Source organism: Erpetoichthys calabaricus, chromosome 10 (assembly GCF_900747795.2).
Source record: "Erpetoichthys calabaricus chromosome 10, fErpCal1.3, whole genome shotgun sequence".
In the NCBI taxonomy this organism is placed as follows: domain Eukaryota; kingdom Metazoa; phylum Chordata; class Cladistia; order Polypteriformes; family Polypteridae; genus Erpetoichthys; species Erpetoichthys calabaricus.
Genome location: NC_041403.2, coordinates 90,798,556 through 90,813,555, shown reverse-complemented (window position 1 = coordinate 90,813,555; position 15,000 = coordinate 90,798,556). Strand labels below are relative to the sequence as shown.

The following is a 15,000-nucleotide window of genomic DNA, read 5'->3' as shown; positions in this document are numbered from 1 at the left end:
TCAACATATTTTGCTGCATTTCATCTTAAAAATCATATCGTCATCATATGTAAATACGTGCTTTATAAAGTGGCGCAGGTTGTGCAATATTATAACTGTAGTGCAAGTTTACAGTGAGGTGATTGTACTTATAAGTCCAAACAGTTCTACAAGGAGCACTTGATGGACTGATTGAGTGCGTTTATAGTTCTTGTGATGAAACTTTTTCTAAACCGCAAAGTCCGCACAGGGAAGTCTCTGAAGCATTTTGCCGTGGCTCAGGCAGTGTCTGCTTCATGCTGTATACCGATAATTCTCTTTCCGATCAGCTGCTGCTGTGATTCCCCACTCAGATACAGTGATATAAATACTCCGAGTGGTGCAGTGAGAGTAATATGGAAAAAGATGATCTGCTGTGGCAACCCTTAACGGGAGCAGCTGAAAGAAGAAGAACATGCAGTGAGAGTTACAACGCTAAAGCAGTTAAGGTATTTGGAATACTATGGCTATTCCCTGGACCATTATATTGCTGCAGGTTAATTACAATCAGATGCATTACACTAATAAACAATATGCAGTTAGTTTCAGTGTATTTATAAAGCCGCGTCAGGAATGTGGATCTAAGAAAGAAAGCATGACCACACAGGAACAGTAGCACTGCTTTGACGCTGGGTGCCGCCAGTCTGCAAAACCTAGCAGAGAAATTGCGTACGCCATGGTATGAGGTACCGTGGAAATGTGCGTGGCTTTACACCAAGTTTAGGTTTTATACATAGCGATTTGAGCGTGGAAACGTTCGTACGTAACATTTCTGTGCGTACGCACCGTTTATACATGAGGCCCCAGGTGACTGACTTGGCCATTCAAGAATTTTCCACTTCTTTGCTTTAATAAACTCCTGGGTTGCTTTGGCTGTATGTTTTGGGTCATTGTCCATCTATATCATGAAACGCCGCCCAATCAATTTGACTGCATTTAGCTGGATCTGAGCAGACAGTACGTCTCTGAACACCTCAGAATTCATTCGGCTGCTTCTGTCCTGTGTCACATCATCAATAAACACTAGTGTCCTAGTGCCACTGGCAGCCATGCACACCCAAGCCATCACACTGCCTCCACCGTGTTTTACAGATGATGTGGTATGCTTTGGATAATGAGCTGTTCCACGCCTTCGCCATACTTTTTTCTTGCCATCATTCTGTTAGAGGTTGATCTTTGTTTCATCTGTCCAAAGAATGTTTTTCCAGAACTGTGCTATTTTTTTTAGATGTTCTTTAGCAAAGTCCAATCTAGCCTTTCTATTCTTGAGGCTTATGAGTGGCTTGCACTTTGCAGTGCATCCTCTGTATTTACTTACATGCAGTCTTCTCTTTATGGTAGACTTGGATATCGATACGCCTACCCCCTGGAAAGTGTTGTTCACTTGGTTGGCTGTTGTGAAGGGGTTTCTCTCACCATGGAAATGAGTCTGCGATCATCCACCACTGTTGTCTTCCGTGGACGTCCAGGTCTTTTTGCGTTGCTGAGTTCACCAGTGCTTGCTTTCTTTCTCAGGATATACCAAACTGTAGATTTTGCCACTCGTAATATTGTAGCAATTTCTCAGGAGGGTTTTTTCTGTTTTCGCAACTTAAGGATGGCTTCTTTCACCTGCATGGAGAGCTCCTTTGACCGCATGTTGTCTGTTCACAGCAAAATCTTCCACATGCAAGCACCACACCTCAAATCAACTCCAGGCCTTTCATCTGCTTAATTGATAATGACATAACAACGGACTTGCCCACACCTGCCCATGAAACAGCCTTTGAGTCAATTGTCCAATTACTTTTGAGCCCCGGAAATGAAGGTATTGTGTTAAAAAATGCTTTAGTTGCCTCACATTTTTATGCAATCGTTTTGTTAAACCCACTGAACTAAAGCTGAAAGTCTGCACTTCAACTGCATCTGAGTTGTTTCATTGTGGTAATGTATAGAACCAAAATTAGAAAAAAGTTATATATAACTTTTATACATACACACATATATATATATATATATATATGATGGGTTAAAAGGAAAAAAAATTACAAACTTACCCCATGAACATGAAAAGAAAGCAAGATGTTGTCATCAAAGCTCCTCTGCTAGAAGGTGACAGCATTCCCAGCATTGCAACAACTTCAAAAAATGGAAAAAATCAATTTTAATTCAGTAAAGTATAGGGATGCTCTGATCAATCGGCTGCCAATCAAAACCAGCCAATTTTCACTAAAAAAAAAAAAAGAGTTGATCGGTGATCATTAAAAAGGCTGATCACAAAAACAGATATTTTCAGCCCTTGCTTTTCTAAGCTTTATGGTAATTTAGTTGCAGTTCTCCATTACACAAGGTATTAAGGTAGCACACATCTTTTTATTAGCCTTTATATTAAAGAAGTGGTGTAATAAAGTGGAAAAAAAATAATCTGAGAAGTTGTCCTGTGCAACTCAACAAATGGCAACAAAAGCTACTTTTAAGGAATTCAGATCTTTATATTGTCCTTTAAATTAATATGGATACCGCTTGAGTTTGGGCAGCGAGTTTGTTTAAAATGCAGCAGCTTACACTTTTAATTGGAAAAAGATAAAGACAAATTTGCAATTGCTGTTTTGTAAACAATGCTTTTTTTTTTTTTTTTTTTTTTTTTAAGATTTATACTGTTTATTATTTGTTGCTGTGTGTCATACAGCATAAGTTCTAGTAAGAAACAAGAACTACATAATTAAAATGATAATCCACATTTTATAATTACAACTCAAGAATTATTAATGTCTAGTTGATACAATGAAGAAAAAAATTACCTGTATAAATATACTAAATGTATATTTTTACAGCAAAAAGCTGTAGTGCAAGTAATAATTTAAAATGATTAAAACATAAAAGGGTATGTATATTTACATTTAAGCAGCTGTTAATTGCCAATATCAATTAATTGATTGTGTGAGAATATAATATTTTTGCTGTTAGAAAAATGGTGAAAACTATTTTTTTAGTTAAGACTTTTTTTCAAATATGTACATTGCAGAAAAAAACTAAACAATATGACAGGTTATAATTATGAGAAGCATTATATTTTTTATGTCATACAGTTAGGTCCATAAATATTTGGACAGAGACAACTTTTTTCTAATTTTGGTTCTGTACATTACCACAATTAACTTTAAATCAAACAACTCAGATGCAGTTGAAGTGCAGACTTTCAGCTTTAATTCAGTGGGGTGAACAAAACGATGGCATAAAAATGTGAGGCAACTAAAGCATTTTTTTAACACAATCCCTTCATTTCAGGGGCTCAAAAGTAATTGGACAAATTAAATAACTGGAAATAAAATGTTCATTTCTAATACTTGGTTGAAAATCCTTTGCTGGCAATGACAGCCTGAAATCTTGAACTCATAGACATCACCCGATGCTGGGTTTCTTCCTTTTTAATGTTCTGCCAGGCCTTTACTCTAGCGGCTTTCAGTTGCTGTTTGTATGTGGGCCTTTCTGTCTGAAGTTTAGTCTTCAACAAGTGAAGTGCATGCTCAATTGGGTTAAGATCAGGTGACTGACTTGGCCATTCAAGAATTTTCCACTTCTTTGCTTTAATAAACTCCTGGGTTGCTTTGGCTGTATGTTTTGGGTCATTGTCCATCTGTATCATGAAACGCCGCCCAATCAATTTGACTGCATTTAGCTGGATTTGAGCAGACAGTATGTCTCTGAACACCTCAGAATTCATTCGGCTGCTTCTGTCCTTTGTCACATCATCAATAAACACTAGTGTCCCAGTGCCACTGGCAGCCATGCACAACCAAGCCATCACTCTGCCTCCACCGCGTTTTACAGATGATGTGGTATGCTTTGGATAATTAGCTGTTCCACGCCTTCTCCATACTTTTTTCTTGCCATCATTCTGGTAGAGGTTGCTCTTGGTTTCATCTGTCCAAAGAATGTTTTTTCCAGAACTGTGCTGGCTTTTTTAGATGTTCTTTAGCAAAGTCCAATCTATCCTTTCTATTCTTGAGGCTTACGAGTGGCTTGCACTTTGCAGTGCACCCTCTGTATTTACTTTCATGCAGTCTTCTCTTTATGGTAGACTTGGATATCGATACGCCTACCCCCTGGAAAGTGTTGTTCACTTGGTTGGCTGTTGTGAAGGGGTTTCTCTTCACCATGAAAATGATTCTGCGATCATCCACCACTGTTGTCTTCTGTGGACGTCCAGGTCTTTTTGCGTTGCTGAGTTCACCAGTGCTTGCTTTCTTTCTCAGGATATACCAAACTGTAGATTTTGTCACTCGTAATATTGTAGCAATTTCTCAGGAGGAATTTTTCTGTTTTCGCAGCTTAAGGATGGCTTCTTTCACCTTCATGGAGAGCTCCTTTGACCGCATGTTGTCTGTTCACAGCAAAATCTTCCACATGCAAGCACCACACCTCAAATCAACTCCAGGCCTTTCATCTGCTTAATTGATAATGACATAACGACGGACTTGCCCACACCTGCCCATGAAATAGCCTTTGAGTCAATTGTCCAATTACTTTTGAGCCCCTGAAATGAAGGGATTGTGTTAAAAAAAATGCTTTAGTTGCCTCACATTTTTATGCAATAGTTTTGTTAACCCCACTAAACTAAAGCTGAAAGTCTGCACTTCAACTGCATCTGAGTGGTTTCATTTAAAATTCATTGTGGTAATGTACAGAACCAAAATTAGAAAAAAGTTGTCTCTGTCCAAATATTTATGGACCTAACTGTATGTATTATGGATAAACTAGACAAAGAGCCCGTTTCGACAACGTAAGATGAAACGGGCACGAGTGGAATAGTATAATATATAATAAGCATAAGCACCACAAACCTGATATAGGTGTATTGAATGAATGCGTAATTAGGCCTTGAGCTGTAGTCGAAATCGCCTTTCAGGCCTCTAGAGCTTTAATCGAAGTCGGATTTCTCTTCGAATTTTTGCGGCCGTAAATCCGCCGCCTCCCACGATGTTGGGGTTGGATGTCGGTCAAAGTCGCCTTTCTCTTTGAATTTTCGCGGTTGTAGTCGCCTTTCTCTTTGAATTTTCGCGGCAGATTGCAGCGACGTCGGTCTTGTAAGGTTTTTCGGGCAGCTGTGCAGATGGCGACTGCGCATTCGGCTTCGGACATGCACAGAAGGCGACTGCGCATTCGGCTTTGGACAGATGTGAGTGAGTGAGGAGACTGGCGAATTATGTATTAAGATATTTTTGTGCATATTTTATCAGTTAAAGTATGCGTTTTAAGGAAATTTAATTTATTTTAGTATTTTATGGTCACTGAACTATAAGCCTACAGAATTTAATTTTGTTAATATAAAATGAACAGTTAACACCTGTAGCCTATAGTTTGTTTATACAAATACACTTTAATATAGGACATAAGACTTCTATTTGTCTGGTTATGCAGGAGATTAGTATAAAAAGGGATAAAGGAAAAGAATAAAAAAAAATTGGAATCAGCCGATCAAGTAACATGAAATCAGAGGATTCCTAATAAAGCAATAAAATATTTCATATTTCTTAAGTTACTTAAGTTTTATTCACATATTGTAGTATCAATATAAACCTGTCACTAAATAATACTATCAATCAGCAGCTTATACAATATACACTTTATAAGCATATTAAAGTTATTTGATATTTGAGATAAAAAAAATTATTCTGCATGCAAAATAGGAAATAACTTCAATAACAATGTTTGCTCCTAAAGGCTGAAATTCTGGGACATTTTATAAAAAAGTAGCAAGGTTTTACTAAATATAAAAACAATTTTATCTTATTAAAATATTAAAAGTGACAAATCAGTTCCATTTTCATTAAAACGTGAAATTACAAACTAAGTAATACATTGATTCAGTTTCCTTTCTTTAGTTATCATAAATTAGCAATAAGCAATAAAAACATCCAACCAAATGAGAACATGTTTTAAATAATGAAATGCTCATTGAAGTGTTTCAGATGCAGCAGACCACCCCAGGCAATCACTTGTTAGTATAATTTACCTTACAATTACCACATTTTACTGGAGTTACTAATATGAACAATACTGAAATATTAATCAAGTGTTGCTAGAGTTGAATTTGAAATACGTAATCTTCAGCCAGCGATCCATAATAACCCCTTAACTATGAGCACAGCTGAATGTCAGGCAGTCTGAGAGAACTAAAGCAGCAGATCCAACATGTCACTGACCACATGAAACTACAGGAATGCAGTTGCCAATGATGGTCTCTTTTATTGTTCATTTTAATATAGTTCTCACTTGTTCTTGTTCATTAAACCTGTTGCGACTACTCTCCATTTGCCCAAACATGGCAAAGTTAATGAAACATTACTGTTACCATTTATAAGGTTCACTGACTGCTTCAATTGGCAGCTTTAGTTCAATTCCTTACGGACCCATGCTCACTCAATAGTGTAAACGTTGGGCAATGGCCAGATTGTTATATATAAACGTCTGAATAAATACATAAACTGACCTAAACCCCTTCATAAAGCTTGATTAAGGAGATTAAACATGCTGCTTATCCTATGCAGACATGTGTTGCTTGTCGATTATTAGGACGAAACCCACATATTTTTTATGTTTTTAACCAAGCCTTGCTCCAATTTTTCAAATGCTTTACAAAAATAAAATCTGGAGCCTTTTATTTTGTCACAGACATGATTATGAAGAACCAGTACCAAGCCCAAAGGTGTCTTTTCATAGTAAAATTGTAATTTTAAAAACTACTGAAAGTTATATTCAAAATTGTGTGATGTTATACTTACCCAGAACAGTCTACTAATAAAGAGATTGTGTATAAACCTGAGAAGATCTCTTAACCTGCTTATATTATCAGTATAAATAATCTATGTTATTTCTATGATGTTCTTAAACTATGCTATATAAAATTAGACTACATAATTCACATATTCAGGATCCACACAACAAAATAAATGTAACAGAAGACTGCATATTGCAAGCTAATGTTTATGATATACTTACATATTACTATTAGTACCATACAGAATAGCTGAATCCCTGAACCCAACAGGGAGCTAAGGATCATGGGATACTGTGGTGGTCGAAAAACATCACCATGGACATTCTTCCACCCAGATTCCTCCATTGTATCCTCCTGTTGAAAAAAGAAAAATGTTAGAAGGCATTAACTTAAATTACTGCATATTATATGCACTGCGGTGGGTTGGCACCCTGCCCAGGATTGTTTCCTGCCTTGTGCCCTGTGTTGGCTGGGATTGGCTCCAGCAGACCCCCGTGACCCTGTGTTCGGATTCAGCGGGTTGGATAATGGATGGTTGGATGGATGGATATTATATGCAATTATCAAAAGTATAGACTTTGTTGGTATTGTTAATAACACAGCATAAGTAGATCTGGAACAATTTAAGGGAACCTGATTTGGTTAACCAACAGATGCTGCTCTAACATCTTATCTTGATATTCTTTAAAAGCTAACAGGGTTTCCACTACATGAGTAGATGGTTTGTTCCAAACTTTCATAAACATGTCTTCAATGCAGTTCCTGTTAATTTCTATTTCTATCTTTAAGAACATGACTAATTGATTTAATTGAAGAAAAAAAGCTTTATTAACTGAAATGATAAACAATTCCCTTTGGATGTTTGACAGGGACAAATATTCCAGAATAACATCTACCACTTAACAGTAAAGTTTAGAAATATGACCTGGAAAGAGAAATTTAATTTTTTGTGCGCTCAGTGAAGTTATTACACCATATGACATAAGTAACCTTCATTATTCTTATTTGAAATAAAGTAACTGCTATTTCACTGTCATTCCAAGTAATGTTTCTACAGTAAATCATAAAACCTCTCAACAACAGATTATAGTGATCAATGTGTGCATACTGCCAGGTAAATTGAACTCTACAAATAACCAAAACCTCTATGTGTAGAATATACCCAAAATATAGAAAGCGATAACAAAAAATTTTAAGAGCACACATTTTAAAATAATTTATTACTCACAGCTCATACCCAGCAGTCCAGGGATATGTTTAGCAGTTCTTGTATAGACAATTGCTATGTACCTATTCTAACAGGTAACAGGTAAAACTGTACATAGTGATACAGATATGGATCTACAAATATATTATTAATGTTATGCGTGACCCACCAACTTAAACTCTACAACACAACACTGCATGTACTGTACCTTTTTCATCCCTGTACACTGGGAGTGATAAGCCCAATCCAAGTCTCTTGTTACATATTCTTCTAACATAACAACCCATCATTGTGTAAATGTATAATGTTTTGACTTTCAGACTGTGAGAATTTACATTTATTCACATTGCATTTCATTTGGAAAATATTAAAACAATAAATTTCCATACCAGATCGGTTGAGCCCCGGGTTAACAATGAAGAAGAAGAAGAAGAGGGGGGGGGACATGTCCGGAGGTAGGAGGAGAGGAAGAAAGTAAAGAGAGTGGAACTGAGGGTAGGAACTTTGAACAATGGCAGTATGACTGGTAAGGGGAGAGAGTTAGCAGATATGATGGAGAGAAGGAAGGTTGATATATTGTGCATGCAAGATACTAATTGGAAGGGAAGTAAGGACAGGTGGATCGGAGGTGGATTCAAATTGTTCTATCATGGTGAGGATGGGAGGAGAAATGGGGTAGGAGTTATTCTGAAGGAACAGTGTGTCAAGAGTGTTTTGGAGGTGAAAAGAGTGTCAGGCAGAGTAATAATTATGAAGCTGGAAATTGGAGGTGTGATGATTAATGTTGTTAGTGCATATGCACCGCAAACTGGGTGTGCAATGGGTGAGAAGGAAGATTTTTGGAGTGAGTTGGATGAAGTGAGGAACAGTGTGCCCAAGGGACAAAAAGTGGTGATTGGAGCAGATTTCAATGGGCATGTTGGTAAAGGGAACAGTGGAGACGAGGAGGTGATGGGTAGGTATGGTGTCAAGGAAAGGAATGAAGAAGGTCAGAGGATAGTGGGTTTTGCCGAAAGGATGGACATGGCTGTGGTAAATACGTATTTTAAGAAGAGGGAGGAACATAGGGTTACGTACAAGAGTGGAGGAAGATGCACACACGGTAGATTACATCCTATGCAGAAGAGTTGATCTGAAGGAGATTGAAGACTGCAAAGTGGTGGCAGGGGAAAGTGTAGTTAAGCAGCATACGATGGTGGTCTGTAGGATGACGCTGGAGATCAAGAAGAGGAAGAGAGTGATGGCAGAGCCAAGGATCAAATGGTGGAAGTTGAAAAAGGAAGACTGCAAGGTTGAGTTTAGGAAGGAGGAGAGACAAGCACTGGGTGGCAGTGAAGAGTTACCAGACAGATGGGAAACTACAGCAGATGTAGTAAGGGTGACAGCAAGAAGGGTGCTTGGCGTGAAATCTGGAAAGAGGAAGGAGGAAAATGAAACCTGGTGGTGGAATGAGGAAATACAGGAGAGTATACAGAGGAAGAGGATGGCAAAGAAGAAGTGGGAAAGTCAGAGAGATGCAGAAAGTAGACAAGAGTACAAGAAGATAAGGCGCAAGGTGAAGAGAGAGATGGCAAAGGCTGAAACAAAAGGCGTATGATGAGTTGTATGAGAAGTTGGACACTAAGAAGTGGGAATAGAACCTGTGCCGATTGGCTAGATAGAGGGACCGAGCTGGGAAAGATGTGCAGCAGGTTAGGGTGATAAAGGATAAAGATGGAAACATACACAAAAGCGAGAAGAGTGTGTTGAGCAGATGGAAAGAGTACTTTGAGAGGCTGATGAATGAAGAGAACGAGAGAGAGAAGAGGTTGGATGATGTGGAGATAGTGAATCAGGAAGTGCAATGGATTAGCAAGGAGGAAGTAAGGACAGCTATGAAGAGGATGAAAAATGGAAAGGCCGTTGGTCCAGATGACATACCTATGGAAGCATGGAGGTGTTTAGGAGAGATGGCAGTGGAGTTTTTAACCAGATTGTTTAATGGAATCTTGGAAAGTGAGAGAATGCCTGAGGAGTGGAGAAGAAGTGTACTGGTGCCGATATTTAAGAATAAAGGGGATGCGCAGGACTGCAGTAACTACAGGAGAATAAAATTGATGAGCCACAGCATGAAGTTATGGGAAAGAGTAGTGGAAGCTAGGTTAAGAAGTGAGGTGATGATTAGTGAGCAGCAGTATGGTTTCATGCCAAGAAAGAGCACTACAGATGCAATGTTTGCTCTGACGGATGTTGATGGAGAAGTTTAGAGAAGGCCAGAAGGACTTGCATTGCGTCTTTGTGGACCTGGAGAAAGCATATGACAGGGTGCCTCGAGAGGAGCTGTGGTATTGTATGAGGAAGTCAGGAGTGGCAGAGAAGTACGTAAGAGTTGTACAGGATATGTGTGAGGGAAGTGTGACAGTGATGAGGTCTGCGGTAGGAGTGATGGATGCGTTCAAGTTGGAGGTGGGATTACATCAGGGATCAGCTCTGAGCCCTTTCTTATTTGCAATGGTGATGGACAGGTCGCCAGACGAGACTAGACAAGAGTTCCTGTGGACTATGATGTTTGCTGATGACATTGTGATCTGTAGCGATAGTAGGGAGCAGGTTGAGGAGACTCTGGAGAGGTGGAGATATGCTCTAGAGAGGAGAGGAATGAAGGTCAGTAGGAACAAGACAGAATACATGTGTGTAAATGAGAGGGAAGTCAGTGGAATGGTGAGGATGCAGGGAGTAGAGTTGGCAAAAGTGGATGAGTTTAAATACTTGGGATCAACAGTACAGAGTACAGTAATCCCTCGCTACTTCGCGGTTCACTTTTCGCGGATTTTATATGTAAGCATATCTAAATACATAACACGGATTTTTCGCTGCTTCACGGGTTTCTGTGGACAATGGGTCTTTTTACTTGCTTCCTCAGTTGGTTTGCCCAGTTGATTTCATACAAGAGATGCTATTGGCGGATGGCTGAGAAGCTACCCAATCACAGCACGCAGTTAAGTTCCTGTGTGCTGCTGATTGGCTCAGCGACGGAGTGTTGCATTAACCAGGAAGTCTCATCTCACTCATTCATCATTAACGTGCTAATGCTTCAGGGGCCGTGTCCAAGCACCAACAGAAGATGCAAATGATTGCAGAAAAGGTAAAAGTTTTGGATATGTTGAAGGAAGGGAACAGCTACACCGCTGCAGGACATCGATTCTTTTTATTTAAAAAGGAGGAAAAGCATATAAGATCTACGGCCGCAGTGTCCTTTAACCAGGGTGCAAAACGAGTTGCAAGTGGACGTGATAAGGCAGTAGTCTGGATGGAATCTGCTTTATGAATCTTTGCAACAAGGTCGACTACGTCATGACCGCCTACAAGTTGCTACGTGTACTTCGCTATACAGTAAGTGTAAACTTATCTACTGATTTCATATTGCTTAGCAGTTGTCCCTGTTTTTAATAGAGTAAATGGTGGGTTGTAAACAATACAGGGAGGGTTTAAAAACGTCCAAATACACGTTAAATAATTAAATAAATATAGTGTCCCTACTTCGCGGAAATTCAGTTATCGCGGTCGGCCTTGGAACCTATCTCCCGCGATAAGTGAGGGATTACTGTAATGGGGATTGTGGAAGAGAGGTGAAAATGAAAGTGCAGGCAGGGTGGAATGGGTGGAGAAGAGTGTCAGGAGTAATTTGTGACAGATGGGTATCAGCAAGAGTGAATGGGAAGGTCTACAGGACGGTAGTGAGACCAGCTATTTAATATAGGTTGGAGAAGGTGGCACTGACCAGAAAGCAGGAGACAGAGCTGGAGGTAGCAGAGTTAAAGATGCTAAGATTTGTACTGGGTGTGACGAGGATGGATAGGATTAGAAATGAGTACATTAGAGGGTCAGCTCAAGTTGGACGGTTGGGAGACAAAGTCAGAGAGGCGAGATTGGATTGGACATATGCAGAGGAGAGATGCTGGGTATATTGGGAGAAGGATGCTAAGGATAGAGCTGCCAGGGAAGAGGAAAAGAGGAAGGCCTAAGCGAAGGTTTATGGATGTGGTGAGAGAGGACCTGCAGGTAATGGGTGTAACAGAACAAGATGCAGAGGACAGACAGATATGGAAGAAGATGATCCGCTGTGGCAACCCTTAACGGGTGCAGCCGAAAGAAGAAGAAGAAGAGTTAATATCTAAAGCTGGCCAAGTCAGACCTCAATCCAAACGAGAATTTGTGGCTGAACCTATAAAATAGCTCTTCACTAACACTCTCCATGTAACATGAAAGAGCAGAAGTAGTTTTGCAAACACAAATGACGAAAAATTGGAATGTCCAACTGTGCAAATCTGATAAAGATGATCCACAGAGAACTCGAGGCTATAATTGCTGTCAAAAATGCCTCTAATAAATAATGAACAATCCAAGGTTACTATAGTTTTGCCTTTTTATATTACTTTTTATTTCTATATTTTTTCTGACCTTACTTGGAAATTCAGTTTAGTTTTAGTGTATTTTTAGTTTTAGTTTAGTTTTTATTTCACAAAGTCTTTTCTATTTATCTATTAGTTTCAGTTTTAGTAATTATGGCATGGAGTTCCTATGGAGTTTAGTTTTGTGACACAATCAGACAGAACTGTACACTTAACGGATACGAGTTTAATGTTAGTGGAAGCTTAATACAGTGCATCCAGAAAGTATACACAGCACATCACTTTTTCCACCTTTTATGTTATGTTACAGCCTTATTCCAAAATGGATTAAATTCATTTTTTTCCTCAGAATTCTGCAAACAACACTCCATAATGACAACGTGAAAAAAGTTTACTTGAGGTTTTTGCAAATTTATTAAAAATAAACTCAGGTAAACTTTTTTCATGTTGTCATTATGGGGTGTTGTGTGTAGAATTCTGAGGAAAAAAATGAATTTAATCCATTTTGGAATAAGGCTGTAACATAACAAAATGTGGAAAAAGTGATGCGCTGTGAATACTTTCCGGATGCACTGTAAGTCGGGGTCTGATTTTATGATCGATTTTTTGGGTTTTAAGAACTGACTTGTATGCGAGTATATATGGTACTTCAAATGGTGGACTAAATAATAAAGAGATTTGCTCTGTGTGTGGGAACACTACTTTTACTAACAGTTTTTACTTCATTTCTGATCTAAAAGGCTGTAGTTTAGTAATTGTACATACATGAGGAATTAAAACAAATGACATATTTTCAGGGAAAAAAAAAAGAAGAGTCATCTTGATTTTACACTAAAAGATCAAATTTTCTAATTGTTAAGGAACCAGATATGATTATTTGATATTTGAATAAACAGCAATGTAAGTAGAATTTCATAATCACTCAACCTATCTTTAACAGCAGTATAATAAAACAACTAACTCAACAGTTGTAGATAAGAGACCTAATATTTTACTAATATTAAATTACTCGATAATGTGAAAGTTAATAAATTTACATTAATTGTGTTTCTGCAAATTGACAGTATACATAAAAGGAATGAGATACCACAGATTATATTTTACTGAAGATTAATATTTTTTTACTTACTATGTCATCTTCTTTATTGTAGTTAGCAATATCCTTTCTCAGTGTTCGAATGATTATCATGCTGAGAATGCCTTTAAAGTAATACATTAAAACAGTTATTTCATACAAATTAACAATGACAAACAATCTGCAATGTTTACTAAAATCGAATTTGTGACGTTAAAAGACTTTGGGGATGATTTTTAAAAGACAGAAAATGTGTGAGGATATAAAAAGATTCTGTAGGGGAAAAAAATTACAGAACAAACATGGCAGCACCACATATACACAAGATGATTTACACTCTACACTATAGTTGTATAAACACTTTTGAACAAAAAAAAGGAAGTATTTTTTCCAGTTTTAGAAGAATAACTTGGGGTTACTAACATTCAGCCGTAGAACAATGAAAGGTTGAGTGTCAGACAAGTGGTCTTCAAGAGATGCATCCAACAACCCTGACTGCACATCTGTAGTGTGATTCATGGTAAAGGTTTATATGAATAAAACACAGTAATAGGGATGTGGCCAGGAAAGAGTGCAGGCTTAACTGATGGGACTGAAACTCATTTGAAATGGCAAAAATGAAAGCAATGAATGCCAAAGATAGATTTATTTTCTGAAAATTCTTTAAACAAAAGGGAAAAACTGTTCATTCTGATGACTGGTTCACACACACTTATCAAGCTGAAAAGTTTAAATTTGAGATGTAAAACTTTAAAAGAATAGTATTGTAAATGCAAAGTCTGCTGAAATCTATTTGTATTAAATACACTTAATAATTATTTCTTTGACAAATGTTGCATACTAAATTCTTAATGATGTTTTAATCTATACTAATAAAAGGCAAAGCCCTCACTGACTCACTGACTGACTGACTGACTGATTCACTCATCACTAATTCTCCAACTTCCCGTGTAGGTAGAAGGCTGAAATTTGGCAGGCTCATTCCTTACAGCTTACTTTCAAAAGTTAGGCAGGTTTCATTTCGAAATTCTACGCGTAATGGTCATAACTGGAACCTGTTTTTTGTCCATATAGTCTAATGGAGGAGGCGGAGTCACGTATCACATCATCACGTATTACGCCTCCTACGTAATCACGTGAAGTGAAAACAAGGAAGAGATTTACAGCACGAGTCAAATGCGGGAATGAAGGTAAATGACGTTAATTGTTGAGTGTCTTTTAATACTGAGTAAGCATACATATTAACAGATGTGCAATTAAACGTGTGCATTTACGAGGTGATTTCTCAGGCTTAAAAGCTCGCCTTTTATTAAAAAGGTAAATGCTGTTTTCATTCTGAAGGGCACAAACCACGTTAAGATTTCATGCTGAAGAGTAAGCTCAGCACACAGCTTGGTCATATTACAGCCGGAAGGGTGAACTGACAATATGATATACAAAGAGATCCTTAAGAAATAATTATTGATTCATTTTCCCTCAGTTTAAAAAGGTTTACTTTTCTTCTTAATAAAAATTTTAAAGCGGTACTTCGCCGCTGCGAAGCGCGGGT

The 15,000-nt window shown here is 38.0% G+C and overlaps 1 protein-coding gene across 1 annotated transcript in view; it reads right to left on the bottom strand.

Moving 5' to 3' along the window:
- tm9sf4 (transmembrane 9 superfamily protein member 4) overlaps window positions 1-15,000 on the bottom strand; it is a 127,624-nt gene that overhangs the window by 28,536 nt on the left and 84,088 nt on the right. The window contains exons 9-11 of the mRNA XM_051933293.1: window positions 13,506-13,576; window positions 7,000-7,132; window positions 2,055-2,136 (exon numbers count right to left, since the gene is read on the bottom strand). Of these exons, the coding sequence (XP_051789253.1) occupies window positions 2,055-2,136; window positions 7,000-7,132; window positions 13,506-13,576 (286 nt within the window). The remainder of the gene's footprint in view (window positions 1-2,054; window positions 2,137-6,999; window positions 7,133-13,505; window positions 13,577-15,000) is intronic.